The 27,396-nt window shown below is 44.7% G+C and overlaps 1 protein-coding gene across 1 annotated transcript in view; it reads right to left on the bottom strand.

Moving 5' to 3' along the window:
* The window catches only part of LOC101075047 (transmembrane protein 132D), a 135,554-nt gene that overhangs the window by 28,346 nt on the left and 79,812 nt on the right, over window positions 1-27,396 (bottom strand). Inside the window, exon 5 of the mRNA XM_029830175.1 lies at window positions 3,844-4,039. Coding sequence (XP_029686035.1) covers window positions 3,844-4,039 — 196 coding nt within the window. The remainder of the gene's footprint in view (window positions 1-3,843; window positions 4,040-27,396) is intronic.

Here is a 27,396-nt window from a genome sequence, read left to right as displayed (position 1 = left end):
TTTAACATGTTCTCCCGAGCTACTGCCACAGATCAGGAACGGGCTGCCAGCATGTGGAACAGCTCAATAGAGGAAAAAGTATTTTCCGGCCTCCCTGATCAAAGTTATCACCCACTGAAATTAGCAGGCTTGTCCCAGGCCTCCGTTTTTATTCCAGCTTAAATGTTTTTGTCCACTGGTTGCTGCTAGCGCAGGTATGAAACCCCTGACAACCAGGTTGAGTTATACATCCCCATGAAGAATATTTCTTTTGACGTTCCACAAATATACGGCTGGTTTGACTGGAAGCTGCATGTGCGACCAGGTCAAACCTGAGCCTGCGTCTATTATCAGTCCAGGTCATCGTTTCATGTCTAATCGTGGCTAAAAAGTAATCCGTCTTCCTATTTTCCTCACATTTTTGCTCGAGTGTTTGGAAACGTGAGCGGTACAGCCACTCCGTTTCTGTCTCATGCTCTTTTTTTGGCCCTTCCTCTCCTTCCCCTCCTCTCCCTCCCTTCCTCACCTCCTCTCAAAAAAAAGATGAAACCAATTTTTCAGTCTCCGCAGGAGAGAAATTACTCTTAATAATCCCTTGTTTCCTGAAGAGGGCCTCTTTCTTCCCCGGGCCCTAAATGGATACTTGGAATTAGGAGGAAAATGTCGGCGAGGTTCTGATAATGACAGGCGATATTCCTCTTTGCATTGTTACCTTGTGAAGAGCGGAGACATGGCATTACCACCGCTCTGCTGTTAAGCCGTCTTTTGGTTTAGGTGATGGCTGAGGTGGAGCTGAATCACACAAACAGTTCAAACAGTGGAACACACACCAGCACAGAGGCTTCACTTTCACGGTTCTAAAATGCAAAAACGCACAAAGATCCTACATCCCATACGCGGGGTGGTTTTACCGGGCGTTTATCCCAATCATCACATACAGGATTGTTACTGGGGGTTGGGTAATGTTGTGAAAGCTCCTACTTTCAGCTTGCTTTGATAATGTCATTCCTCCATTTTCCATCTCAGGACACATTTGGGCTTTCATCTCAGTCAAGCAGAGGAAGCTCTCAGGACCAGACACCATAAAAATACAAACAACAACAATGACGACTGGGCAGCAATCCAGGTAAACAAATCAAAGGCCCAAATGATCTTGATTAGAGGCCATTTTCATGCTTTTACTCAAAGTATAGGTGCAAGGAACAGGTGGAAGTGTGCAAATATACGGTTTCTCTATTATAAACTATGATGCTGATGTACACCTTCACCTTCTTGATGAAAGATCTTTAGTAGATGAGAGAGGTGGAATTTTATAAGAAAGTGTGTCATCATTAACAATTAAATGGCAGGAAAAAGTCAAGCTGCCAATGCATCACCTCGTTATTGAGATGAATTATCAATGTTACTGTTGTCAGACAGTCAAAAGTCTCACATGAGTATTCATGAGTTCATTACTCCAACATATGTATGTTTATCTGCATATATGTATGCATATGTAGGGATTTTCATTACACAATGCTGAATTTTCAAGTATCCAGGTTGTTCATTTAATCTATGTGGTTGTTGGTTAGTCTAACCAGCAACAGGTTTCTCTGCTATACATGTGCATCGACCTCTGGCTCCACTGGCTACAAGTTTTAAATCTATTTATTCGGTATGGTGAATAATAAAAGTTATCTTTGGGATAATAACTGGAATCTTCAGGATAATAAATGTTTTCTTCAGGACAATAACTGGTATCTTCACGATAATAACTGGTATAGTCAGGGTAATCATGGTATCTTCATGATAATAACTGGTATAGTCAGGGTAATCATGGTATCTTCATGATAATAACTGGTATAGTCAGGGTAATCATGGTATATTCAGGATAATAACTGGTATCTTCATGATAATAACTGGTATAGTCAGGGTAATCATGGTATATTCAGGATAATAACTGGTATCTTCATGATAATAACTGGTATAGTCAGGGTAATCATGGTATAGTCAGGATAATAACAGTGACTAATGAACATATGAACCCAGTTCTTTTTCCTCCTCTTATCAGGGAGGCTTTCCCTGACACATTATTATTAACATTATTATCAAGTTCCTGGAAAGAATTCTGATTGTAACAAACATGGCCGACCCATAAAGTAATTGCTATTACTTGTGAACATGCCAAGAAAAGGTTGCTTCTAGTTCCAGTAAGATTAGAGTAGTTGTCCATGACGAGTACGGGCGCCTCAGTGTCCACCATGAGATTAATGATGCATGAGTGTGAAAGTAGCTCTTGATCTGGGATGCAGGTCACATGAAAATCCATCTTTTCAGGCCCATTTTGCAAACATCCTAACCAGATGACATCGTATGTGCTGGCCCCCCACAAGGTGAGCATCACGTGTTCTTTCATGCTTTGATTTACCAAAATCCCTCATGACCTTGGCGTTTATTCTTAGAAACGAAGGTCAGTGTAATGAAGTGTCCATCTGTGTACCAACATGGTGCTTCCTCAGCTTTCACCAATAAATCAGCACTATGGTTAAAAGGGGATTTTGATTGATAGAAATAAAAATAAAATGAACTTTTTTTTTTTTTTTTTTAAAAAGGAGAAGCCATGTGCATTTATTTCTGAGCTTCATTCACGATGACCTCTGTAAAGGGCTGGTAAAATCCCAGCAGCACTGCTATTTGAAATTATGTTTTCACGCTTGCTTTTGCCAGTGTGCGAAAGAGCGTGGGTTTGCAGACGCTCTGAACAAAATTGGGTTTTTTTTCCCACTCGGGCTTTGCTGTTTGAAGGAGGGCTATCAGGGCAGATTAGCATTACCTCAGTGGTAATGGAACTGAGATTATTTTGAAAAGCATCCCTCTCCTCACTTTCAGCCCCAGGTTCTTGGCTGATGCCAGAGCAGAGATGTCTCCTCTCAGATGTGTCCGTTTTGATCTGTGGATGTATGACGCGATGTGCTATTTTAGACGATTAGAAATGTCATAGTGGTAAGCAGGCTTTTATAGCAGGCTTTTCCATCAACTAAGACTACACAGACATGAGGGAAAATGTCATGTAATTATTATCAGGGTTTTTTTTTAAGCTTTTGAACCATTTACACTTTTTACTGCTCCTTACTGGTTCCCTTTGGCTGCCTGAGTCTAATTTATAAATTATTCCATGTTTTAATTACATTTTAGGAAATTAGCCTTGGTATCACATGCTAGCTATCACATTTCCCCGTTTGTTAATGAAGGAAGAACACATTTGAAGAATGTGTTGCATGAAAGAGGGACACATTTGCTTTGTTTTGCCCTCATCCTTCTCTAGCTTTTAATTGCTGAATCTGTAAGCTTGGAGAATATTTGCATTTTTAAATGACACTAAACCTTGTTCTGGTAACAAGCGGAACATTTGTAACCTGCAGTCCGGCTCAGTTAGTGGCGGTAGATGATTATGTGTCCTTGTCCGACAAGTACTGCAGAAGAAAGCCATATTCAGCTCCTTTAATGATCTGAAGGTGCATTTTGAGTTTTACATTTGCATGCAGAGCGACGAGCGCGGTGTGTGAACAGGTGTGCGTGTCTGCCGGCACTGTGGGTAACTCCCGCTGCCCTATTTTAGATGCTGCTTGTCATTTTGAGGAGTTCTGGGAATAAAACCTGCTGTGTGTTTGTGTCCAGGAGGCCTGTCGCCACAGAGGGGGGTAAACGAGGTGACCTTTATATCTTTGATTGGGATAGGGCAGCGTGGGTGTCAAGGAGAAGGTTAGCACGAGGAGGAAAGCACGGAGAAAAACAAGGGTTTATGGCAGCAGCTTTTCATCTGCCAGGGTGATTAACCTTCCCATCGATGTCGGCATTTGTACTGATCATCATGTTCCCCCTTACCTCGGCCAGAGGGACGATTCCCTGTATGTCGGCGTTGCTGATGTAGAGGTGGGAGACCTTCTCCGTTTGTCTGGAAGGTGTCTGCGGGCCAGCTGGGTACTCCACGTTCCAGTGCAGGGTCTGGGTGGGCACCAGGTTGATCACGTTGTCCACTTCAAACTCCAGCTGCATCACCTCATAGGACGGTCTTTCCAGGCTGTGAAGATGGAGAAAAGTATCCAGAATATTTAAATTATAAAATACAGCCCAGACCTGACATCAGGGGTCCATCAGTACTAAAGTTCAGCCTGTCAGGAACACACTCATTAGTCGTTAAGCTCCTCACATCTGCGCTGTGAGAACGAGCAGCGAGAACCGGTCTACCTGGAAAACTGTTTCCCGTCACCTCGGACCCGCTGATCTCATCTCTAAATAAAGAAATCCATCTGTCATTTTGACATCTTGACGACTGCCGTCTTTGCCCCTAAGCCTGTCAGACGTCTCGATACAGCTGCTGCCATGAATCACATCCCCATGTGTCGTTACAGAAATTCTGCGCACCTTTTTTTCAGGCTCGTGGTCTCTATTGGTGACATTTTTCTGGGTCGAGAGCGTGTTTGGAATGATCAGGGTTCAAAGTGAAATGGTGTTTTTGGTCCACACAAAGCAAGATAAATAGTTCTTACATCACAACATAAGAGGCCACCTGGGAGGAATTTTACACAAATTGTTCAGCAAACACCACAGTGAAATCTTTCACAACATGAAATGGGTTCAGGAATTACCTCCAAGAACACGCTCTTACAACCATCTCTGCTTCAATTTGCCTCCTCTGTTCCGTCAAGAGTTAGCTTGTGAATTGCTACACCTGTTAGCTCAGCCAGACGCCTGAAATTATAAGGTTTTAATTAGAAACAGCTTCAAACATTTAACAGACGAAATGGCAGGTGAACCCCTCACTGCATATGCATTTGGAATCGGCCGCTCGCAGATCAAAGAGCAAAAACGCAGATCAAAGAAAAGAAAAAGGATAACAGGGTTGTAGCATTCCTGTTGTAGCCAGCTGCTGCAACCAGCAGCAGCTGGCACGTGCAGTGCCAGCTGCTGCTGGTTGCAGTTGAAGAATAGAAGCAATTTCTTCGTAATGGTACAGGACAAAAAGTGGGGGGGGGGGAAAATCAATTCTTGATTGCGGAAAAATAAATACTCCCCAGGCCTGTTCGGAACGGAAGAAGGCGAGAAATCCAGAGAGACTCGTGCTGATAAATGTAATGAAACGGTTGTGACGGCGGAAAATTCGGAATGACGGGGGGAGGAGGGGCTTCTGCAGAGGTGGACACAGGCAACTTTACGTTGAGGCCAGTAGGCTCTGTCTGACTGTACTGGGTCCACAATGGTCAGTAATGTAAAGACTTTTGGAAATTGCTCAACAAAAATGATTAAATGACACCTCGTTAAAGTGCGCAGATGACAGGAAATGAATGAGCCGTTAGTCGAAACCATTTAGTCCTGAATTTCATTTAAACCCTGCAGTGTTTTGGAATATATGTGTTACTCTGTTACTGTCGTCTAGGCTACCTGTTAGCCCCTGACAGTGTAGCGTCTTTCGTAATAATTACAAGGACCTGATATAAAATTAGATATTCTTTGCACTCAACAGGTCTGAATTCACTCTTTATTGGTCATCATTCTGGAACAATGGCTTTAATTACTTTCTTTTTATTTTATTTTTTTTAAAGAAAAAAAAGAAGCACCTTGAATCTGCGTTCGAGACAGGTTTAGGATATAAGACAAATTTGGTTTTCCGGATATTTCGACCAGGTGAACGTGGCCTACATGTGCCTATCGGCGTGTGTGACTTGCTGAACCTTAAAGGACACCACAGCAGCCCCATTTTACAACTTTTCAAGGAGAAACCAGAAATAGTGAAGTTTGAGACACACAAACACGACGCTCTGTCACTCTTGCTCTCGGTTTCTGTCTCTCAACCATTAACAGACACGTGCACACGGGCGGTGCGCAAGCAACACACACGTGCTCGCTGCTGCGCGCTCACACATGTACAAAGAAGCACTCAGAAAAAAAAGTGGTGTAATCACTGGAGCTGAAAAAGCAATGTGTCTACAGTGACAGGTTCATTCAGGTGTTAGCTCCGTCCCATTCGCCGGGCTCGAAAACAATATTACTGGGTTCTCTAGTGTATAAGGGCACATACACATGCAAACACACACACACACACACGCTAGACTTCCTCTAGACTATAAGAGTATTGACTCGGCTGTTCTGCTGCACGTTTGCAGAGCTGTACGACATGCTCACCTGTCGCCTGGGTGACGGTTTAGATGCTATCTGACCTGAGTGAACAGTTACAGTCCCCAGCGAACAGCTCAGGGACGATGTGTGTGAATTCACTGAACAAACACCTAAATTTAATGCATATGACAGTATATGACAGCTCGGAGCTTCAAAAACTCTGCTTATTTGAACTGGTAGCCGATTTAGCTTAACGTTCAAAACTCGAAAGACCGCTGTGTTTATCTGAACAACTGGCGTTACACATATCCTGCAGCTAATGTTGATTATTTATTGTAATCATATTCTTCCAAACATTTGTGATGACAAACATAAAGAAACACCCCTCAAGCACTAAAGTGTGGCATAAATATTTATCATTCGCTTGAATATGCTAATCATGCTAAACAAGCCCAGAGAATGCACATGCACAGTCTGTATGTGTAAAGTGTTTGCAAAATGTTGTCAAGAGGACATTATTGTAACAATATTATTTGAAAAACCTTTATCTTTTCACTTGTGGATTAAAAAAAAAAAAAAGAAAGTCTTCTGCTGATCCAGTTTTGCTCTGTGCTTCTGAAGAGAGGCTGTTAGCAGTTAGAGAAAAACTGCAGACCACACACACACACACACACACACACACACACAGTTAGCAAGTGCAGGGAGAACAGGTCGTTTTATCAAAAGTGCACAGTAAGAAAGTGACGGTCTCGAAGGGAATTCAAAGGACAATAGAGTGCACACACACACACACACACACACACACACACACACAGAGCTGCTGTCAGAAACTGCTTGTGCAGGTGCTGAGGGGAACTGCTGTTAGTGACAACTTCCTAGTAGCAGAAAGGGAAGCGTTTCTCTTCACCTCTTTTTCTCCTCGTCTTTGCTTTTCCATCCTTTTCTCTACCTGCCCTGCGAGGCCCTGGGGAGCTTTCCAGTGTTTGTGTGTGTTACAGGGGAAAAGCGTCCATCGAGAAATAACAGTATTACTGTCACTATCATGAGGAATTCACTCATAAAATATTAACCCGAAAAGCACTTTCCTTTCCTTACCGCTGTGGCGATGTTGAATGAGTTCACAATCCACAGCAATGTTCATCTCTGTGTGTGCACACTTGCATGTGTGTGTGTGTGTGTGTGTGAGAGTGTGTGTGTGTGTGTGTGTGTGTGTGAGACATTTTACTGAAAAACACCATTCCTGTTCGCCAAACTGTGTATAAGTAATAATGATGATATGATAATGATTAAAAATAGAAAGTTACTGGTGGGGCTTTGAGACTCTTTTTTAAATGTAGATCTGGTTCCACTGATGTTTGTGTTCCAGCTGTGACCAAAAATGAGAGAAAGAAAATGCTGAAAATTAATTAATGGGGTGGTAATCTAAAAAATAACCACCCCATAATACTGGACTGGAGAGACTCGTGTTAGATGTGTGATGTATGAAAAAGGTCTTTAATTGTTTTGCACATGATGAGGAGGAACTCTTGAGTTCACATGAATTTCTGATGACCACGAACAATGTCGAGCTGTATAAACGACTGCCACCGTGCGGAGGAAACCAAAATGTCCCAGATTCCCTGAAATATCGTTCTTTCAGTTTTAAGTTAAAAGGTAAAAGTTTCTACTTCAGCCACAAAGTCAAAACCAAGCTGACCTGAATAAAAACGGGGAAATTATGCTGCAATTTCATGCAGAAACTGATTTCAGACAAATAAATCTGAATCTTACTTACACACTGTGTGTGTGGTGTGTGTGTGTGTGTGTGTGTGTGTGTGTGTGTGTGTGTGTGTGCTGTCACAACACACAGTCTGTTTGTCACTGAGAGGACAGGGTAGACTCCTGGGGGATGAGTTTGCAGAAACAAAGGAAATAAGCCACACACACACACACACACACACACACACACACTGACTGGAAGTCACTGAGGTTACGTTATGTGTGCGATGGACACACCAGTGCAAACTGGTGAAAATGAAGAGAACATCAGACACAGCTTCAGGGGAGGCTGACACAAACCTTCCTCTGGCAGTCATGTGACAGGATCTCACTCATCCATAAACATGGTTTTTATGTTCAGACCTCTGTCTATATTGTTCTCTGGCAGCCACCGTAGGTTCTTTGAAGCTTGACAAGTTTGGGGTCAAGAGAAGATGTTTAACTCCCGTTTTTGCATCATTAAAATGGACAAACTGAAATAATATAACCTTACCTGCTTACTCGTTTATTTTTTGGACCGGTTTGTTTTGACGTCATCAGTATTACCACCACCCACCTGCCGCCCCGATTACTTCAGCCCAACAGTTACCTCCCAGAACCACCAAAACGATCCGCGTGGGGTGTCAGAAACACAAGAGTTGACCCGGTATCGACCCAGCGCCGTACTGTGACCAATGACGTTAGGATGAGTGGGCTCAGGCTCCACCCAAACATATCTTTCAGACATCATTTCAGCCCCTGGTCTGGCCTCGGACCCTCTCTCAGCTCTCTGCGGGAGCTGCTTATGCTAACTATTCCTCTGCTCACACACAGCATCTCGGCACGGAGCTGGCCCCAAGTAATAGTCTATTCGGAGGCTTCGCGGTCGTCTGACTGCACGCAGGCCGACCCTTCTGCAAGATGCATGATGCAAACACCCCCAGCGGAGCACTTCTGAACGCCCACAGCCACGACATGACGGCATCGCCTCTCGTTCTACTTCCTTTTTCATGGTACCTGACAAACAAAAAGGGTCCCCTCTCCATCACACACACACGGATGGGACACACATCTTTATCATTTATGTCCACCTTTGAGGGTAAAAACACACGGGGGGACACACGCTGCATTCTTCTATCATATGCACACGGACAGTCGACATAGACCCCCCCCCGCCTGGAAGGATCTACAGCAGTATGTGACATGCAAATGCTTTTACCAGAGGATCTGCTACAAGGGGAGAACATGAGTAGACACGTTCCTCACCCACTCATCCTCAGATGCCACGTTTTGACTTTTACCTAAGGTTTTCACAATTAATGTTTGTTTGGGTGTTTTTATGTGTGTGTGTGTGTGTGTGTGTGTGTGTGTGTGTGCGTGTGTGTGTGTGTGTGCGTGTGTGTGTGTGTGTGTGTGTGTGTGTGTGTGTGTGACGTCGGATACATGGCTGAAATCAGTGAGGGGTTTTCTGACATGAAGTCGCGTCGTCTGGAATCTTCACTTCGAAACCGCATCGTCTGTCTGTCAGTTCCCGACTCGAACCAGCAGGGGGCGCTAGTGCTGGCCGTGTTACTCGGCCTATTTTATTTGTTTGGGAGTATTTATTGGAATAAGAATATAGACAAGGTGGAGACACACCGGAAGGACAAACACTCAGGTAATAAATCAGAAAGAAACAAACAAAAACAGCATTAGAACTAAAGCAAAACACCACAAAAAAAAAAAAAAAGGTGACGCGATTGGCTGCAACACTGCAAATAGATGTCTTCGGGACGCTGTTGAACTAATGAATGATTTACTTTCTTTAGAAACTGAGAGGATCTCACGTACAGAGAGACAAACATGACAAATACGATGGGGAGTATACACTGACAGAAGGAATATGAGCAGATTCCCCTTATTAGATTCCATTAGAACTATTCAGTTGTGTCTAATTGCTGCAAAATAATAAGATTTGAATTACCATCTTGATGAGATACAGATGATGTGCCGTTATTAAGTGAGCTCCCAGCGTTCATTTCCACATATCTCCAAAGATCTCATTAAGTCCGTCACATCTCCTCCCACCCGGTTACCTTACGTAACCTCCCTCAAAACACGCCGGCGTGGCTCATCTCCCCATAAATACACAGACTGTGGCTGTTTCTGTACAGGGGTTTTGTGTGGCAGCAAAAACTTTAGGAATAAATCAATCCCTGCTGAACTAAGACTGCAGGGATTTTAGGAAATAAATCAATTGTTCAAAGGTGTCACATCTGCAGGTGAACTCAGGCTACCAGGTCAAACTTTGCAGGCTGAAAATAATTGGCCACTAAAGACATCAGGATGCGCTAAACTTCTTTATGTTTTTAAGAAAGAAAATACTCATAAAGGCCAAACGATTATCAGACAGAAATAAGCCACTTGTGCTCTCTGATTTACACCTCATTGATTTGTATAGTGCTTGAATGCCAGATTGCTAATCTCACCCTGTCTTTATGTCTCTCACACACACACACACACACACACACACACACACACACACACACACACACACACACACACCCACACCCACACACGCACACACACACACGGTTCTGTAATCGGATATCGATTTAATACAACACTAGATATCACATCCATCTCTCCTCTAATATTTCTGAGTTTTTTATGACATTTGTGCAGGAAGTGGGGGGGGGTTGGGACACACCCACTGAGATATGGCAGACTTGGCCCTGAAGGAGCCAAATGAAATTTCTTCCCTTTAATTTATTTGAGCAATGGTGGGTTTATTGTAGGGGGGAGTCGGACCATTGCACTGCCACACTGTCATTGCAGTATTTCTGCTTTGATTGGAAAGCTTTTCCCCCTCCCCTCCAGTCCAACCTGGTGAAGGGCAGAGGTCATCCTGGGGTAATAAAAAGCCAGTTTGAAGAGTGTTTAGCCCCCAACGCCTCCATTTACCCCCCCTCCCTCCCTCCCATTTTGTTAACGCTTTAGCGACTTCTAATTGTTGCTTCAGTCTGAAATGCTAATTGTTGCAGCTCCCTGCTGGAGATGTTGATAAAGATGCACACCGTGTACCTGCGCCCGACTAAAATCACCGCGGTGCGTTCAAGTGAAAATCGGTTCTTCTCTCCACGCTGTGATTTCCAATGAAGCGGAGGAGCCGAGAGGGTTTTTTGAGTAATCTGCATCTCGTGGCTTCGGCGCTCGTAAAGGCACGGACTCCCACAGTGAACATTAACTGTGACACATCAGGAATAATCAGCATAAAGGCTGCTTTTACCATCATCGTTATTTGCAGTTATTTTTGCTCTGGTAGCAAATGAAACATGGGCTTGATTAGAACCTTTCCTCTAGTCATATTCCCACCACTGTGTTTATTTAAAATCTCTTTACGAGGGGAAATCTATACCAATCTCTGCGGAAATAAAGAACGTAATTTATACTACACGGAGGAGACGAGTAACAAACCCAATTAGCCTAATGGGTGTTACAGTGTTAAAGAGGAAATGAACTCAGGAGAGAAGAACCGAAAGAAGAAATGGAAAAAAAATCCCTGTAAACAGACGGGACAAAAAAAGAGGAATAAAAATAATTACTGAAAAAGCTACACAGACATACAGACATGTTGGAAGTGCTGTAATCCCCCAAAAAGTGTGAAATTTTGTGAGGGGTGAACTTTGATGTTTAATGAACCGTATCGCAGCAAAACAGGGCCAGAATAAAAGGTTGGGTTGGCTCAGTCCTCTCCAGGAGCGCTGGAGTCGCACTCGCAGCCCGACGTTCAGGAGGATGAAAGCGGAGGAAGTGAAGGAAGCAGCAGAACAGAAGGCGAGCAAAGATACAGGGGAGAAAAGTGCCGGCCAACCTGGGGTCGTTGGGCCTTGATGGCCACAACAAGTCCTGTTACACAAGGTCAGCGAGGGCGCTCGGGTCACATGTCTGTTCCCGATTTTATTCCGGCCCGTTTGGGTAAGAGTGCACATGTTTACGCCGCCTGATTTAATCAGAGCTCCTGACAGCACAGGAGAACCGAGTTGTTAAACAAGAAAATCAATGATGAGTTTTTCCATTTACACCAGTAAAGAAGCCCATTAGCTACATTACTGGTGTAACTTGCTTTGATTTAGCTTTTGTCACGTTCTCGGCGGATCGCTCCAGTGTTTTTAACCTTTTAAAGGTTCTTAAAAAATTATGTTTGAGTGGCTTTGTGGTTTTCGTCTCTGAATTTTGGGTCAATTGGAGGCTTTTTAAACCAAAGGTCTGATGATGGATTACAGCAAACACACACACACACACACACACACACACACACACAAATGGATGCCCCCTCAAAAAGGATGTGACCCTGAGAGGGATGAGATCAATTATAACAGTCTTTTATAGCAACAAATGCTGCTTTGCCACTAATGCTGACTCAGCACGACTCGACATGACACAGCACAGTTTGGAGGCTTTTCCCCTTGGGGTACCTTGGCCAAGTGGGGACTTTTATAGTACCAAACATGCCGAGTAGGTACTATTAGTTTAATGTCGGTCCATAAATGCTCTGATTGGCCAGGGAACTGACAGCACTCATGAAAAATATTTCAGAGAACTCAAATGTGGCATTTTTTAAAACCCCATAATGCAACATTTTTAAATTTCACAGATTAAAAATCAATGGCTACGATCCCCTGGTCCAACAATGTGGTGCAGACCTTTGTGAGCAGTGTGGCAGACGAGGGAAGACGGAGCTACATTCTGAGACCAGAAATGAGGTCTACCTGGCTGGTTCCTCCAGGTCCTGAAGGAACCAGCCGACATAAACGCAGCACTGACAAAAGCAGAAAGCACCAAAGGCCGATTTACCCGACAATAAAGGAACAAAGTGGGACAAACGGAAAGGACTGGACATTTTGTTTCATAGAGAGTGGTTTAATCAATTGGACGTTATTTTCAGCACCGTCCAGCAAGTGTCGGGAGGGAGAGTCGCCTCGACTCGACCGCGGAGTTGTTGGAAACTAGACAGAGTTTTGGGGCTTTCAGCATTTTTACGGTACTCATTCAATTCTGACTTTGACCTGACTTTGAACAAGCGAAAATATTTAGAAAGTTGTTTTCTGTAGGCAGACATTGCACAGGCTAGTTAGCCACCAGTGCTAACTCTTGTGTAGAAATCATTTTTGGGTATTGTGGTAAGAATCGGATGAGAAAATTAGAGAAAAAGAAAAGGATGAAAAGAGAAGTAAAAGAGCAAGACAGAGCGTCCAGCCTTGGGAGTCAGCCTTTAAAATATGCTAACGGGGGGGGTAGACGGGGGCTGACGGGAGAGTCAGAAGGAGCAAATTAAGAGGCACTCATGGGAGACACAAGTTCCTTAAGAGCTCCTAAATGCCCCCTGAAAGTGGGTTTTGAGGGCAGTCACAGAACCTCACAAGTGAAAATTAAATATGGGCAAAAAGCAGGTTAATAGTGACGATTCTGCTTTTGTACTTCCTGATATTTGCAATACTTCCGCATAGTCTTATTTTTCTCATCAAGATCAAAACCTAACAAAGCAGAATAGATTAATATAGATCTAAATTACATGAATGCAATTTAAACAACTATTTAAATTACATTAGAACACATTTAAAGAGTTAGAGTTTACACTAGAGGTGTAGAACGTATCTTAGCACACAAAAAGCACCAGCTGTTACGTAAATACTAAAAAGGTTCCTGCTTGGGGTTTCCATGATAATGGAGGAAGTTAAAATACAATAATCTATTCTAAACTAGTTTTGTTCTGCAGGTTTTAAATTCAAAATCTGAACTCAAAGGAAACTGATAATTGAGCATTTCTGATTAAACTAAATATGTTTTTATTGGTTATTGCGTCGACATTTAGCCTCCTGTACATTTACTAACTTGATTTAATGGGCAAAACAAGTTCTTTTTATTGAAATTACTTATTTTACATTTGGTGTCTGACACATTATCATGAAGTATCAAATTTATAATGAAGAACCGACAGGATAAGATGCCTGCAAATGGAAATCATGAAACAATGAAAACAAATAAAATGCAGCTTTAAGTGATTTGTCCAGAGCGTAAATCACAGAGAGGATGATAAAGTTCACTTTAATTAAGTGTCCTTATGAATACACTGATTAACAGCTCAGATATGACAGGACCTCATATTTATGTTGCAACCTGATTGATGCCAACCCCCCCCCCCCCCCCCCACACACACACACACATACAGACACACACACACACCCTAAATGCTCCTTTCATCAAACGAACAACCACTTTCAGGGTTGCGTCTTGCATATATTTAGACGCTGATAATATACACGGGGTCTGAGATCGGTGCCATGGCGATCTGGGCTGGGCGGTGCTCAGAGACTGACTGAATCAGGCCAGGTATCAAGTCGAGCCCGTCAGATATGCAGACTGGGGTCCACTCGGGCCTTTAAAAAAAAAAAAAAAAAATCACATATATAAATATAAAAAGCAGCCTCCCAGAAGGCCAGGCTCTTCCCAGCTCTGCGCCCTCTCACTGACAGCACAGAGCTGGGTGGTGGTGTGTGTGTGTGTGTGTGTGGGGGGGGGGGGGGACGTTTGTGCAAACATGTGCAGCAAAGCAGGAATTCAGCAGGAGTGAGTTGAACAGAAGTTAGTAGAAAATGGAAAATAGGGCTTGTGTTGCACCAATTCCCACCCAGAGCCTCTGGTAATTTTCAAAACCAGGTAAAGATGCAACAGCCAATTATTTTTCTCCGGGTGTATTTTACACGTGTGTCCTTGAGGAAGTGCGGCCAGGGTCTCCCGTGTCGCCGCGACCCTGTCAGTCAAAGTACCAGCATCAGAAGGAAGAAAAGACGAGAGGAACCTTAACAAAGGGAAGATGTTGAGGGGGGAAGTGGGCGGCGGTGCACATCCGTGCTCTGCAGGAGCAGGTGATAGCAAACTGGGACACAGCCTCTGAGGCAGGAGGGCAGCTGAGGTCAAAGGTAATGGGGGGGGGGGGGGGGACTGATGGGAGCAGGAAGATGAGCTTTTAACTTCCTACTCTGTTCATGCACATTTCCTTTCAGCAAATTGTAACTGAAGGAACACGACGTAGGTTTTTCTATGTTCAGATGAACTCTGCTTCATTATTAATGAAGGCTGGCAGAAGAGAAACTAGCAGGAAAATGTGTGTGTGTGTGTGTGTGTGTGTGTGTGCGCGTGTGTGTGCGTGTGTGTGTGCCAGTATCTCTGCACCCTTGCCCTCTCCCATTGTCCACTTGTGCTCTGCTGTCTGGGAGGAAGTCCCGACCGCCCTCAGACCAACAGCCGGGCGTCTCTCATGAGTCGATCTCGCCACGTTTGATCCTGTGGCGGAAATGATGCCGCAGCTGCTCGTCTCCGGAACTGCCGAGCGCTCTCCATCATCTTCTAACTCATTGCTTTGTTTTGTAAGATTTTACTATCTAGCGTCCATTAGCAGCCATCTGGTGGCTTTCTTATCCCTCACTCGCTGTGCAAATGAAGGTTCCTCAGCCAAAAAATACATGGTTTCAAGTTCTTAATGCAACAAAGCCATCGCCATTCATTTACCTGGCTTTCGCTCAGTTGGGTGGGGGGGGGGGGGGGGGGGCTGTAGTGGCTGTTTGGAAGTAGCAATCTAGCACAAAATTGCACACTTCAATGACAGTGCCTTCAGAGAGAGAGAGAGAGGCAAATCTCTCCCTCACACATACACAGGGGAAGACAGAAAATGAAAAGTCATTGTGCACGAGCAAAGAGAGGTATAGAGAAGAATACAGAGAGAACAGAATGAATGGGTTATCTCCATAAAAGTAGCCTCCGCTATAAAAGAGGGAGGCTGTTCCCTACTCATTTTCATCATAGTCCAGTCACAATGAGCAGAGTTCTTTCTTCAGCTGTCACATTTGAAAGGGAATGCTAATGCTAATGCTAACAGGGCACAGATTCTGGAATCAGCTGCCTCCAGCTCAACCTTGGATAAAATCAGCTTTGCCAAGAGATGCATCAGGTCATCGAGCCTTCACTAGTACCGCAGAGATGCTGCATTTATAACGTTACTCTGGTTATTCTACTCAACGTCAGATTCAGTTCACAGACTTCACATGTTATTAAATTCCTCCATTGCCTTTTATTGTGCATAAATAAAACAGGCCTGAATTCACATCAACAGGATTCCCACTCTCACAATGAAGCCGAGTGTTCAGTCTGGTTGGAGGAAAATGCAGATGTTCTCAAGGAACTTTAAAGTTTCCCCTCCATCAACATCAGATACACATCTGTCTCGTAAGGCAGCTCTGACAGGATGGAAACTGAATAACTCCACAGCCAACAATATTGGATCCAACACAGATAAAGAAAGTTCTCTCATCCAGAAGTGGTGAGTCCGCCATCATTAGCTCCTGGTGGGAAACGAGGACAGGCAGGAAGACAGCGTGAGAGAAAGTGACAGTGAGGCGATCCGAGTGGTGGGAGCAAGAGGGAAGACGAGAGAATCAGGAGAGGGAACAGAGAGCTCTTTGCAAATCTGAGGGCAGGAGGGGGGGGGGGGATGTGGAGGACAGAAACAGGGACTTAGTTGTAGTCAGGGAGTGATGGCGCCAGAGCTCAGGGGAGAGAAAGAGAGGAGGACGGGGAGGAAGAGTCCTACCTGCTGTGAACTTCAGGATTTGTTTCTTTGTGTTGCAGCGATGAGGAACAATGATGAACGCCGAAGACAAAGAGGGCAAAGACTGGCTGTACGTACAATTATCCACGTGGTGAGAGACAAAGACCAAGGAAGCAGCAGATTGTGAAAGGAAAAAGCCCGAGAATTAATCTCCCATGGATTCATAAGTGCACTCTTTAAAGGCTCCACTCTGTGTGTGTGTGTGTGTGTGTGTGTGTGTGTGTGTGTGAGCGAGAGAAATAGAGAGAAAATGGAGGAGGCTAAATCTCCCGTGAACCTTTAAATCAAAGTGTAAAGGTGGAACAAGTGTGTGCCGACGCATAAGTGTGTGTGCACGCTCGTGTCACCCATTACTAGATGTATTTCTCCAAACATGCTCTTTCGCCATATGCGAAAGCGAGAAAGTGTCTGCGCGGCGAGCGAGCGATTAATCCGGGGCATGTGCCTTGCTCGTGGGCATAACAACCCGACACATTGGCATGACGGATTATCACCATAAATCCCCCTTTCATCACCGAGGCCTTAAAGTGGGCCAGTAATAAAAATGCAGCGGCGCCATTGTTTCTCTAGCTTCTGGTCGCTGTTGAAGTTTTGAACAGGTGAAACTTTATTAGCATTGAATTCAAAGACGCCTTAAAAAAACAAGTCTATTACAACAATAGTGAAAGTAGCTGAATAATTCTTTTCATTTGTGTTTCTTTCACCAACACTAAAGTTGCTCAGAAGGAAACGCTGCATCCCTTTCTGTCATTTCCTGCCCTATATGTCAATATCTCCCATCCTGATTCCTCTAAAAGCACATTATCAGCCACTTACCTCTACTTAGCATGGCATCGATTAACAATGAACCAGCATAAAATGTCACCAAGCCATCCGGTCGATGCCCTTTTAGTTAGCTTCCATGATAATGTCCCTGGGTAGTTGTTGGGACATGCTAATGTGCTAATCAGAGCGAGAAAAAAAATGTTTAGCCTAAGGGGGACAAAGATTTTGCTACATTTTAGCTCTGAGTCCAGGTCATGCACACGCACGCACATGAAAAGGTCAATCACAACTGACATTAGCTTTTTGCTTAAGAAACAGAATCCTCGCGAAAGTGTTTACATGCAGAATGGGTCCACTGGGCGGCGGGAAGCAGCAGAACTAGCAAGACGTGAACTCTGAATTATTGTTTTTTTCCTTTTACAAAACACAAAGGATGAAGAACAGAAGGTTATTGGCTCAACACTAGCGAGACTCTGCTATTGTTCCCTATCCCTTCACTCTAAAAGTCCTGATTTCGAGCTTAGCTTTAGCACGTGTCACGTAGACCCGATGACTGGCCGATCTTCCTGGTGCAGTTCTCTGGCTTCGCCGAGCGTGAGCATCCATCACGCATGCACGCGAGGACACGCCGCCACATCTGCCGCCACATCTGTTTAACCTGCACCCGTAAGGGTAAACGCGTGTCGAGCCACGCGTGCCGCGGAGCGAACGGGTCCGGAGGCGGAGGAGGTCAAGCGTTCGGATGGCTGCTGGCGATCGCCAGCTGACCTCGTTCTGAAGACGCTAATGAGTCGCGGACGCGGCAGGAACGTCGATAAACGAGGAGAGGCTTTGGATTCATTGGAAGAGGCCGATCTGGATATTTGGCTGCGCCCAGAAAAGTTAATTTGCTAATTGCCATTAAGTGCCAGTTATCTGCGGGTCAATATTGTAAATAAACAGGCTGCATCGCCGCGGCAACACGTGCTGAAGGATACTGGGAGGGTCTGAGGTTCACTGGTCTTTGCTCAGAATCCTGCTGAGGTACCTCACAACAGAGTAGTAGCACGCCACAGGTTGAGGAAAACACCTCCGTCGGCTTGTTGATGACTTCAGTGGTTACTTGACTTGTGAGAGCAGCCAGATTTTGGGGGGGGGGGCACAGATTACGCAAGCCTTTTAGCTTAGCTGCTAGGTGTGTGCTCCTGCTCCACTATGACTAGTTTTCCTCCAGTAGAACCTACCTGTCAGAAATCCACACCTCTGCTTCCTTTTCTTGTTTAAGTGCAGTAGCGAGGGCTTCTCCCCCATCACCCCCCATCACCCCCCCCCCCCCCACACACACACACACACACACACACACTCTGGGGCTGTTTCTCCTTGTACCTGACACCGAACACAGACTGCAAAACTCCAGCCTCAGCAGTTCAGCGAAGGAGGGAGAGAGGGAAAAGAGGCTGAGACGGTGGAACTGAAAGAGCGGAGGGGATGAAAAGACAGGCAGATGGTGAAGCGGAGAAGAAACGAGGAGGAAGAATCTCACTGGCCCAAATAAATACAAGATGACACACCTGAGTGATAATTAGTCTCAGGAGTCTAATGCCTCCGAGTGGGAGCAGAACTGTGGAAAAGTGCGGAAATGTGTCAGGACGTAGATGTAGAAGAATAAGAAACTGTGTGAGTGTGTGTGGGTGTGTGTGGGTGTTCCTTTACATGTTACACAGAGCACCAAAATACACATTTCACAGCAAACTGAGGACTTTTTGGGGAAGATGGGAACATTTAGCTGGTCCTCACAGGTTAAGAAGGCCAGTTTGAGGGTGAAGCTAAAGTTTAGCATTGAGGTTGCTGGTTTAGTTGGGAGCTGACAGTGGTGGGCCATCTGGGCCATCTGGGCCAGCAAGGCCTTCTCTGCTGGCCTAAACATACATACTTTACATAGTCTGTTCTCTTCATGTCATATTATCTACTTGGTTTCCAGTGTTGCATATTATAGTCGCCTTTTTAATCCACCCATTATTTCAGCTAGCTTGTCTTGTCTGGGTTCTATGAATCAACTCAGCAGGCTCCTGTGTGCTGTAAGGGAATAGACACACTCAGGTGTGACAGCCAACCAGCCCCCAACCACACGACCAGCTGGAAGCTCGGACGCCACTCATCAAAACACCACATCCTGGGGTTGGACAAGCACGTGTGAGAAAGGGAAAGGCCGAACTCAACTTATCTTCTCAGTGGTGTCCCATAAGAAACAGTGAAGAGTGCAGTTTATTGGACAAACCACAGTTTTATAATGTGATACATTGAGATGTATTAATCTGGGTAAGATTTAACAGGACGTCACTGAAGGCCTAGACATGAAATACACCAATCAGGATCGGTCGGCTGGAAATGCACTATAGCAACGAGTCCTCACAAAGATAGCAATATGTTTTTGTGTGTGTGTGGAGGGGGGATGTAAGAGGCCTCCTTGTTTCCAAGCTAATGGGTAAACTGGCACCCAGATAAGCTCAGAGAGAGAGACAGAGAGAGACAGAGAGAGACAGAGACAGAGAGAGACAGAGAGAGAGACAGAGAGAGAGAGAGTGAGAGAGAGAGACAGAGAGAGACAGAGAGAGACAGAGACAGAGAGAGACAGAGAGAGAGAGAGAGAGAGTGAGAGAGTACCGGTAAAAGTTTCCAGCAGCTTTAAAGTCCATGTGATGCTTGAAAGGAAGGAAGAAGCAGGACAGACGTGTCACTAAATCAAGGAGCCATTTCATCTGTTAATGGTGTTTTTTTCCCCCCTTTAAATTTATCAGTTTCGTTCCTACTACAATAATACACATTTGAAGTTAATTCCAAGGAAGGAGGACAAAGAAGAAGTGCAAATGAGCGCGTTGGAGACGTGGCGAGACAGGAAGTGGAAAACTGATATTCAGTCAAAGAATATAAACCAGTTGGATGTTCCAGTAAATGAGACATGCTTGTTTGTCCCTTTGCTCTCTGGTTTATTCTCCCGTGTTCAGCTCCATGTTGTTTGCTTGTTTATTTCCCCTCTGGGGAGGGGGGGAGGTATTTTTTGCTCCACCAGGTGGGCCCCCACACATCCCCTGCACCCACTGTACATCCTGGACGGCAGCACCAGCTTCTTTTTCATTGACAAATGGAAAAAGAATAAGAGCCCGGAGCGTCAACTTATTTCTATTTCACACGCAATTTTTACACATTATCTGGTGACTGTAAGCAATTACAGAGAAACGCGGAGAGTTATAATTTAAAATGAAAAATGCAGATGCAGTAATGCCGGAGCACATAATTACAGTTTTGGCGTAAACCGGCGCCCGTTTTTCTAAAACTGCAGCCGACATATCTGTTCTTTCAACAATGGTAGAAGAAATATTTATGCTGGCCTAAAAATGTGTCACAAAAGCAAATCTAAAAAAAAAAAAAGAGTCTTATATCAGTTAAAGCTTACCGGCTGCGTGTTATTACTAAGCTGAGAAACACAAAAGCATAGGTGTGACCTTGATGACTGACTGTAAACAACACCTTTTCTTCCCGTTCCGCGTGGCGTTGCTGCGCGTGTTGGAGCGCTGGCGCGTGTGTTTGTGAAAGGCGAGGTAATTAGGTAATCAACAGCTGCGCCAGACAGACAGGAAGCAGCTTGTTAAGAAACTAAAGCGGAGATGGAAATAGATAATGAGAGAGAAGGAGCGGCGGAACGAACAAAGCACGAGCGGAGAGTGGGAAAGGAAAGGTGGAGAGGAGGGAGGGAGAGAAGACGGAGGCAGGGACAGGAGGACAGGTGCTGCTGTCAGCTCCCAAACACGTGTAATGCCTCTATTGACAGGAGGAACCAATTACTGACGGCAACAGGGGAGGGGAGGTTTTACTGTCACACCAGAAAAGGCCGGCTAAACCTGCAAGGAGAGGGATAAACGGACTGGGAGTCACGGGAGACCGAGCTGGGGAATCTGCAGGCTTTTGAGGCCGAGAGGTCACCGGTTCGAAACCCCATTAGTGGAAAGGAAGTGAGGCAAAACCAAGCAGACCTGAAAAGAATGATGGGGGAAAAAAGAATGGAAAGCTCATTTATGAGGATTTTTGTCATTTTGTTTTATTACCTTGTTTTATTTACTATTTATTAACTTTTAAATAGATTAGTCAGATTTTGGAATCACCATTTAGTGGTGCAATGAGAAATTGCACCATTAATCACACCACAATTACTGAGTTCAGGAGCTATTATGCTAAGCTATCTCCTAGCGTAGTCAGAGTTTGTTGTCCAGAATGTTAACAGATGATTCACGATAGACGATTTATAAACGATGGCGGGTGGAAATTAGATACACAAAACATCTAATTATGTCCCCGTTTGTCCTGCCTAAAGCAGCAATTTGTAACTGTACATCATTAAAATAAAGAAAAAAATATTAAAAACTGAGCTGGAAAGACAAAGGCTGCACAGCGACTTTTCATCTCTGCGGCGCATAATTTGTGGAAAAGATAGAAACTTTTCCAGCTGGAGGGACAGATGAGAGGATGAGCACAAGCACGTTTCTCATAACAGCCGTCTGAGTTTAGCGGCGAGGTCTCGTCGCCAGCTCCGAACAATCAGTCGCCTCCATCTGTACCGCTAAATAGCATTTAGCTTATGGAAATAGCTCCACCACGTGACGAATGTGAGGGGGAGACGTCGTGACCGTATAAATGACTGAATATTATGTCCACATTCATTTTTCTTTCCTGTATCTCACTGATGAGGCCTGTTTTTAGAGTGTAATAATCTTTACCCAGCAAGCCTCTGGAAATATGAAAATGAAGGCGCAGCGCCACGGCCGGAATCCAACTGCCTCCAATCTCTACATACTCATGCTAGGGCGGATATTGGTTGCCATAGCAATATGGCAAACACTTAAATGAACCGTCGGACACCTTTCTGAAGAGGAAAGCTGAACTGGCACACAGGAAGTGATGCGGGTTGGATGATGTTTCTTTAGAATAAAAGAACTGGGTCAGCGAGTGATGTGAGTGAGTGGCGCCGCCAGGAGAAACAGGAAATCAGCGGTAAAACCCGGGGGACGCCATGTCGGGGCACGTTTGATTGGCAGGTTTAGTTTGTAATGACATGAAGAAGTAAAATAAAGAACTTGGCTTCGGAGGTAAAAACAAACAAACCTGAAGCCAAACGCATGTCACTTCCTCTCACCTGAAAATCTAATTTTCCACCCTCCTCCCTGTTGGCTGGATGTTGGGAAGACGACTGCTGTCCCCACGCTGCCCTCTTTCTGTCCCCCAATCAGAGAAAGAAAAAAAAGCATGGAAAAGCTTGTAACTTGTCTCCTTTTCCTCTATCTTTTCCTCCCTCAGTTGCTACCTCACCTCCTCCTGCTCTTCTAAAAATACAAACATTTGCCGGAGCTCAGGGAAGAAAAAAAATAGAAATAAAATTGGTTTCCTCACATTCATCATTTTCTCCCCCTCCCCCGAGCTCCTCTTCCCTCTGCAGGCCAGCTGTTGGAGCCATTCATTTGTTTTGGGTCTTCTTAAATTTTAAAGAAAGGTTTACGGGGGATCCGTCACTGCCTTAAAAACATCTTTATCATCTTCAAATTAACATTTTAAAATACACAAACAAAGAATGTTGTCTCCTGATGTCTTGATGCCATGATTTCCATTTTTTGTTGGAGGGAAGCCCTTTTTCGCTTATGAATATAAAAAAAGAGATCCATAGAAATTATACCATCGACTTAAATCACTTTTTTCAGTTCAAAATCCTCAAATCCACTAATTCGCTTCCAGTTTCTTTTTCAAGTCTTTTTCCCAGCACCTGCATTTTTTATTACACAACTCACTCATTGGCTCCTAATGATCCGCATCCTTCTACTTTCAAGACCATCTTCCAGCCCACACAGACTCTTAAGCAACTCTTTAATTTTTCCCTTTTCCTCGTCTCCTCTTAGTGGAGCCTTTTAGCTTCCTCCAGGGACAAAGAGGCCCACTCCATTTGTTTGTCATTCGTCCGTTCTTGTATGCTGGAGCGCTGTAAAGTCAAGGACATGTGCTTGGTTTTTGATTTGCACGATGAAAAGAATTAATTAAACGGCAGGGATGGGGCCCCGGGGCTCCCATTACCCAAGGAGGGTGGGAAGGCGAAAGCAGGAGGGCAAAATGAAAGAATGAAAGCCAGCGCGGAGGAAAGAGAGCAGATAGAGAGCAAGCAAAGAAAAAAAGCTGATTTTTTTTATGAAACAAGGAGAAAAATCATGGAAACAATGCTTGACACCTCTTTTCCAACACACACGAGCGCTAACCGCGCAGGGGGACGCGAGTGAGCGCTAGGACCGGCACTGCTGCTCGCGCCGTGACACTGTACATCCCAAAGGAGAGAGACTCCAACACACGGGTCCACGTAGGTCGCCTTAATTAGCCACACATCTCGCTACGTAGGTTCCCACGGGGGTTCAGCGCGGGCACAGAGGGTGAGAAGACGGAGAATAGAGGAGGGGAGAGGGAACACGGGAGGTATTAGAGCTGGGGGACTAATCCAGCGGGAGTGGAGGGTTATTTAAAGCATGGCCTACAAAAACAGGGTCTGCCTGTTTGGAAATGTGACCTATAGGAAGGAGTTGCATGACCTTCGCTGTTCCACCCGGAACTGATCGCGTGTTGGGAGCCGACTGGTGTGCCCATATAGATGTATGCATATGAGCGAGTGCTCAGGCGGCCGGGGTCGTACCAGTGAGTGACAGAATGATGCTAGCTGAGACTGTACACATAAACCCCGTCCATATCTGTGAGGCCTAATTAGCCAACGCAGGACCGTGATCGAGCACTGGACCACACGAGCACCCTCTACCCCACCGCTTCCCCATAAATTTTGACTCCTTTCTCCTGTAATTGACAGCTAACGCTTCTCTTTACTTACAAAAATCGTCTCCTAAGATGGAAATTAAAGGACAAACTCTTTCGAGAGGCACCTTTCTCTTAAGCACATTCGTTCTGAAGTAAAGCCGCAGCCTTAGAAATGGTATATGATGCTTCGGAGGCCCTGTCACATGGGCCAGCTTACCTAATTGGATGGCAGGATGAACTCCAGAGGAGGCGAAGAAAGCACCTCAGAGCCCAGCTGATGGATCAGAGCTGAAGTTACAGCGACTTAAATCAAATTCATTCTGATGACCCTCGCTCCCAAAAGTCTTCCCTCGCTGGATGACAGGTTTATTCTGGAGATGTTTATTCTCTCACAAGGAGCTGCTTCACCTGCAGTAGCCATTTGAAGAAAGATGCCGCCGCGCCCCACTTTCCCCCGACTGTGTTGCAGATTCCTCCATGTAAATATCTTGGGAGTTGCAGGAGTGGATTTGTTCAAACTTGAAGGTAAAACATTCCAAGAAAATAGCTTTGTCTTGTACGCTATCCTCCATTTCTCCCCTCTTAAATCTCCTTTATATATCTTTTCACAATCCTCTTCTCTTTTCGGTTCTTGCACCGTTCACATCTGAATTCTACGGCTGTAAATTCACCTGTCTTCCACATTAACGGTCCTTCCACCGATGTTTCCTTCTGTCCTCCATCAGTATTTACCACTAAATCCCCCCTTTCTTGACAAAGCTGCAGCAAAGTTTTAAAATCTGGACATTTTTTGCAGCTTTCACTGAAAACAACAGCAGATCATTGTTGAAGAAAGTTTGTTGTCAAAATCCAAGGTAGTTTGCTCTGTCAACTGGACTGGGTTTCTTCTCTTGAAGACGTTTCGCCTTCTATCCAGAAGGCTTCTTCAGTTCTGTGTGTGTATGTTTGTTGTCAAAACTGTGTTTTTTACAGTGTTTTACATGAGGTTTCAAATATCTCACCGGGACATCTTTGTACTAGATCATCATTAATCACAATAGTTACATTAAGGCTCCTTAGTTTCAAACGGCACACGGTCTCAACAGCTAGCCGCTAACTGCTGCGAGCTAATGTTCATTCAATGACAGGTTACATGATGCACTTTTAAAGTAACTCCAGCATGGGTCACTTCTACCACTAGCAACAAAATCTGTCAGATTTGAGACCAGAAGAGGGTCAGGGCCCATTGGTGGCTCCTTCAGGGTCTTTGGTGTCAAGTAATGATGCGACTTAAGGTTAAACCAGCACAAACAAATTCATATTTTGACAAATGTGTAATTATCTGGTAAATTAGGGTGAGTAGGGGAGCCCCTCATGTGGGGTCAGGGGTCAGGGCTATCCCTCTGACCTTCATGATCTGGGACTGCCAAAGACCGTCCTCATGTTGCAGACTGCCATATATGTGCCATTTAAAAATAACAGTAATCAATTCTGATCTGCAAAATGGACCGGACGAATGGATCTGGGAGTCCACACAGTTATGGGTCACGTTAAAAACAAAAATCCGATACAGGCCACTCATCGTTGCTGCGGCACGACAGACTAATCTGCCCTCGTACAGATGGAATCAGTCTTTCCGCTGCCTTTTCCTTTAGAGTAAAGAAAAAAGAGCTGAATTCACTGCTATCAATTCAAAAGAGACAAATGTGTTGACGGATCTCTGCAGATATCCCATAAGCAGGCTAAAACGGCGCCTTTACATAGACTGCCGAGCTATTATGTATGTTATCACGTGTACACACACACACACACACACAGTGTCACGCTTTCATGGACATCTTCCTCTTCTTTTTTGTTAAGTGTTATTTTCCAGCTTGACACGCTCTTTTCTCGCTGCTTAACCCCCCCACACCCCCCCACCCCCACTCCTCTAGTTGGCAGCCTTCTGCTGTTTCTATCCTTCCATTCTGCTGCTGCTTTTAGTCCTCCAGTGTGCCAAAAGAGACTGAACTTGGCACAGTGTGTGTGTGTGTGTGTGTGTGTGTGTGTGTGTGTGTGTGTGTGTGTGTGTGTGTGTGAGAAAGAGCAGCTGCCAACACCCAAACAATTGGTTTCTGTTGAGTTTGTTTTTCTTTACAAATGACTCCAAATGTGCCTCACTTAACCCCGCCGCCCTCGTCTCTCTTCATCGACAGAGGCAGATAACCACCAACACGCTCACTTTGCTTCATCAGAACGGCCAGTCTCAAATTTATTCAATGTTTCTGAGCAACTTTTGTCAGGCATTAACTTATGGGACCCATCTTTGTGAGGACTCTTGAACACAACAGCCCCACCCCCAGTCCTAACCCTAATAATCAGAACACCCTTCCTATCCAAGCTCTAACCTACTCAAAATGGCATCACTGCAACTTCAATGCATATTTTGGTCCTCGTTATGTCCATCGGAGATACGCTTGAGGCACCTGACGTTCAGTGAGGGGGGGTTTGGCACGGGCCGATGTGCTCCCAGACGAATCCCTGATTGTGTCGCAAACTATTCAACTCTGAACATGAAACGGCTCACGTACATTACATTAGCAACTATGTTCCTGTTTTATATTATTCTTATGAGTTATTCTTCTTCTGCACCATTAAAAACAAATCGGAACTCAAGAACCGCCCTAACCCAACGCTCTCGTCACATGACCTGAACCCAAACATACATTTACCGATTGGCAGAGTATTTACAAAATGCTGGATGACCTTTACACAGGTTCCGTGACAAACAGCTCGATACTTTAGACTTTTGACCCTGAGGAAGGTCGATGTCAGCCGGGCAGACCGGAGGTCAGACACCCGTTACACACATGTGGGGCAAAGGTTGTAGAGCTTAAATACCGGAAAATGTTTTCCCCCACAGCAGGGGCAAGAAAAACTACAATACACACACACACACACACACACACACACACACACACACACAGGCGCGCGAGGCAAGATAAATAGCATGTCAGTGTAGGGAGTGTTGACAGTACATTAGCCCAGTTCTGCTATTGAATGAGGCCCATTAGTGTTAATCTATAGATCACGAAACAGAGCAGCGCTCCCATTTCACTAACAGTAATAAACTGTCTCCCCCCCCTCATAAAAAACAAAAAACAAAAACACAATTGCTGCTAGGCTGCTCTTTCTAAAGGGGTGAACTGGAATCTATTTTTTTCATTATTTTTTTTATAAACGGGACCAAAAAATAAGAGTGGAATCAACTCAAGACCAGGCTGCAACAATGACTCGGTCATAACAGTGAAATCAGAGGAGGAATCTAATATGTGAAAGCAGAACGGCAGATTACACAATACAGGGAAATGAGATTAAAATGGAAGTAAATAAAAAACAGG

The sequence above is a fragment of the Takifugu rubripes genome, chromosome 21 (genome assembly GCF_901000725.2).
Source record: "Takifugu rubripes chromosome 21, fTakRub1.2, whole genome shotgun sequence".
Taxonomy (NCBI): Eukaryota; Metazoa; Chordata; class Actinopteri; order Tetraodontiformes; family Tetraodontidae; genus Takifugu; species Takifugu rubripes.
This window is presented reverse-complemented; position numbering and strand designations above follow the sequence as displayed.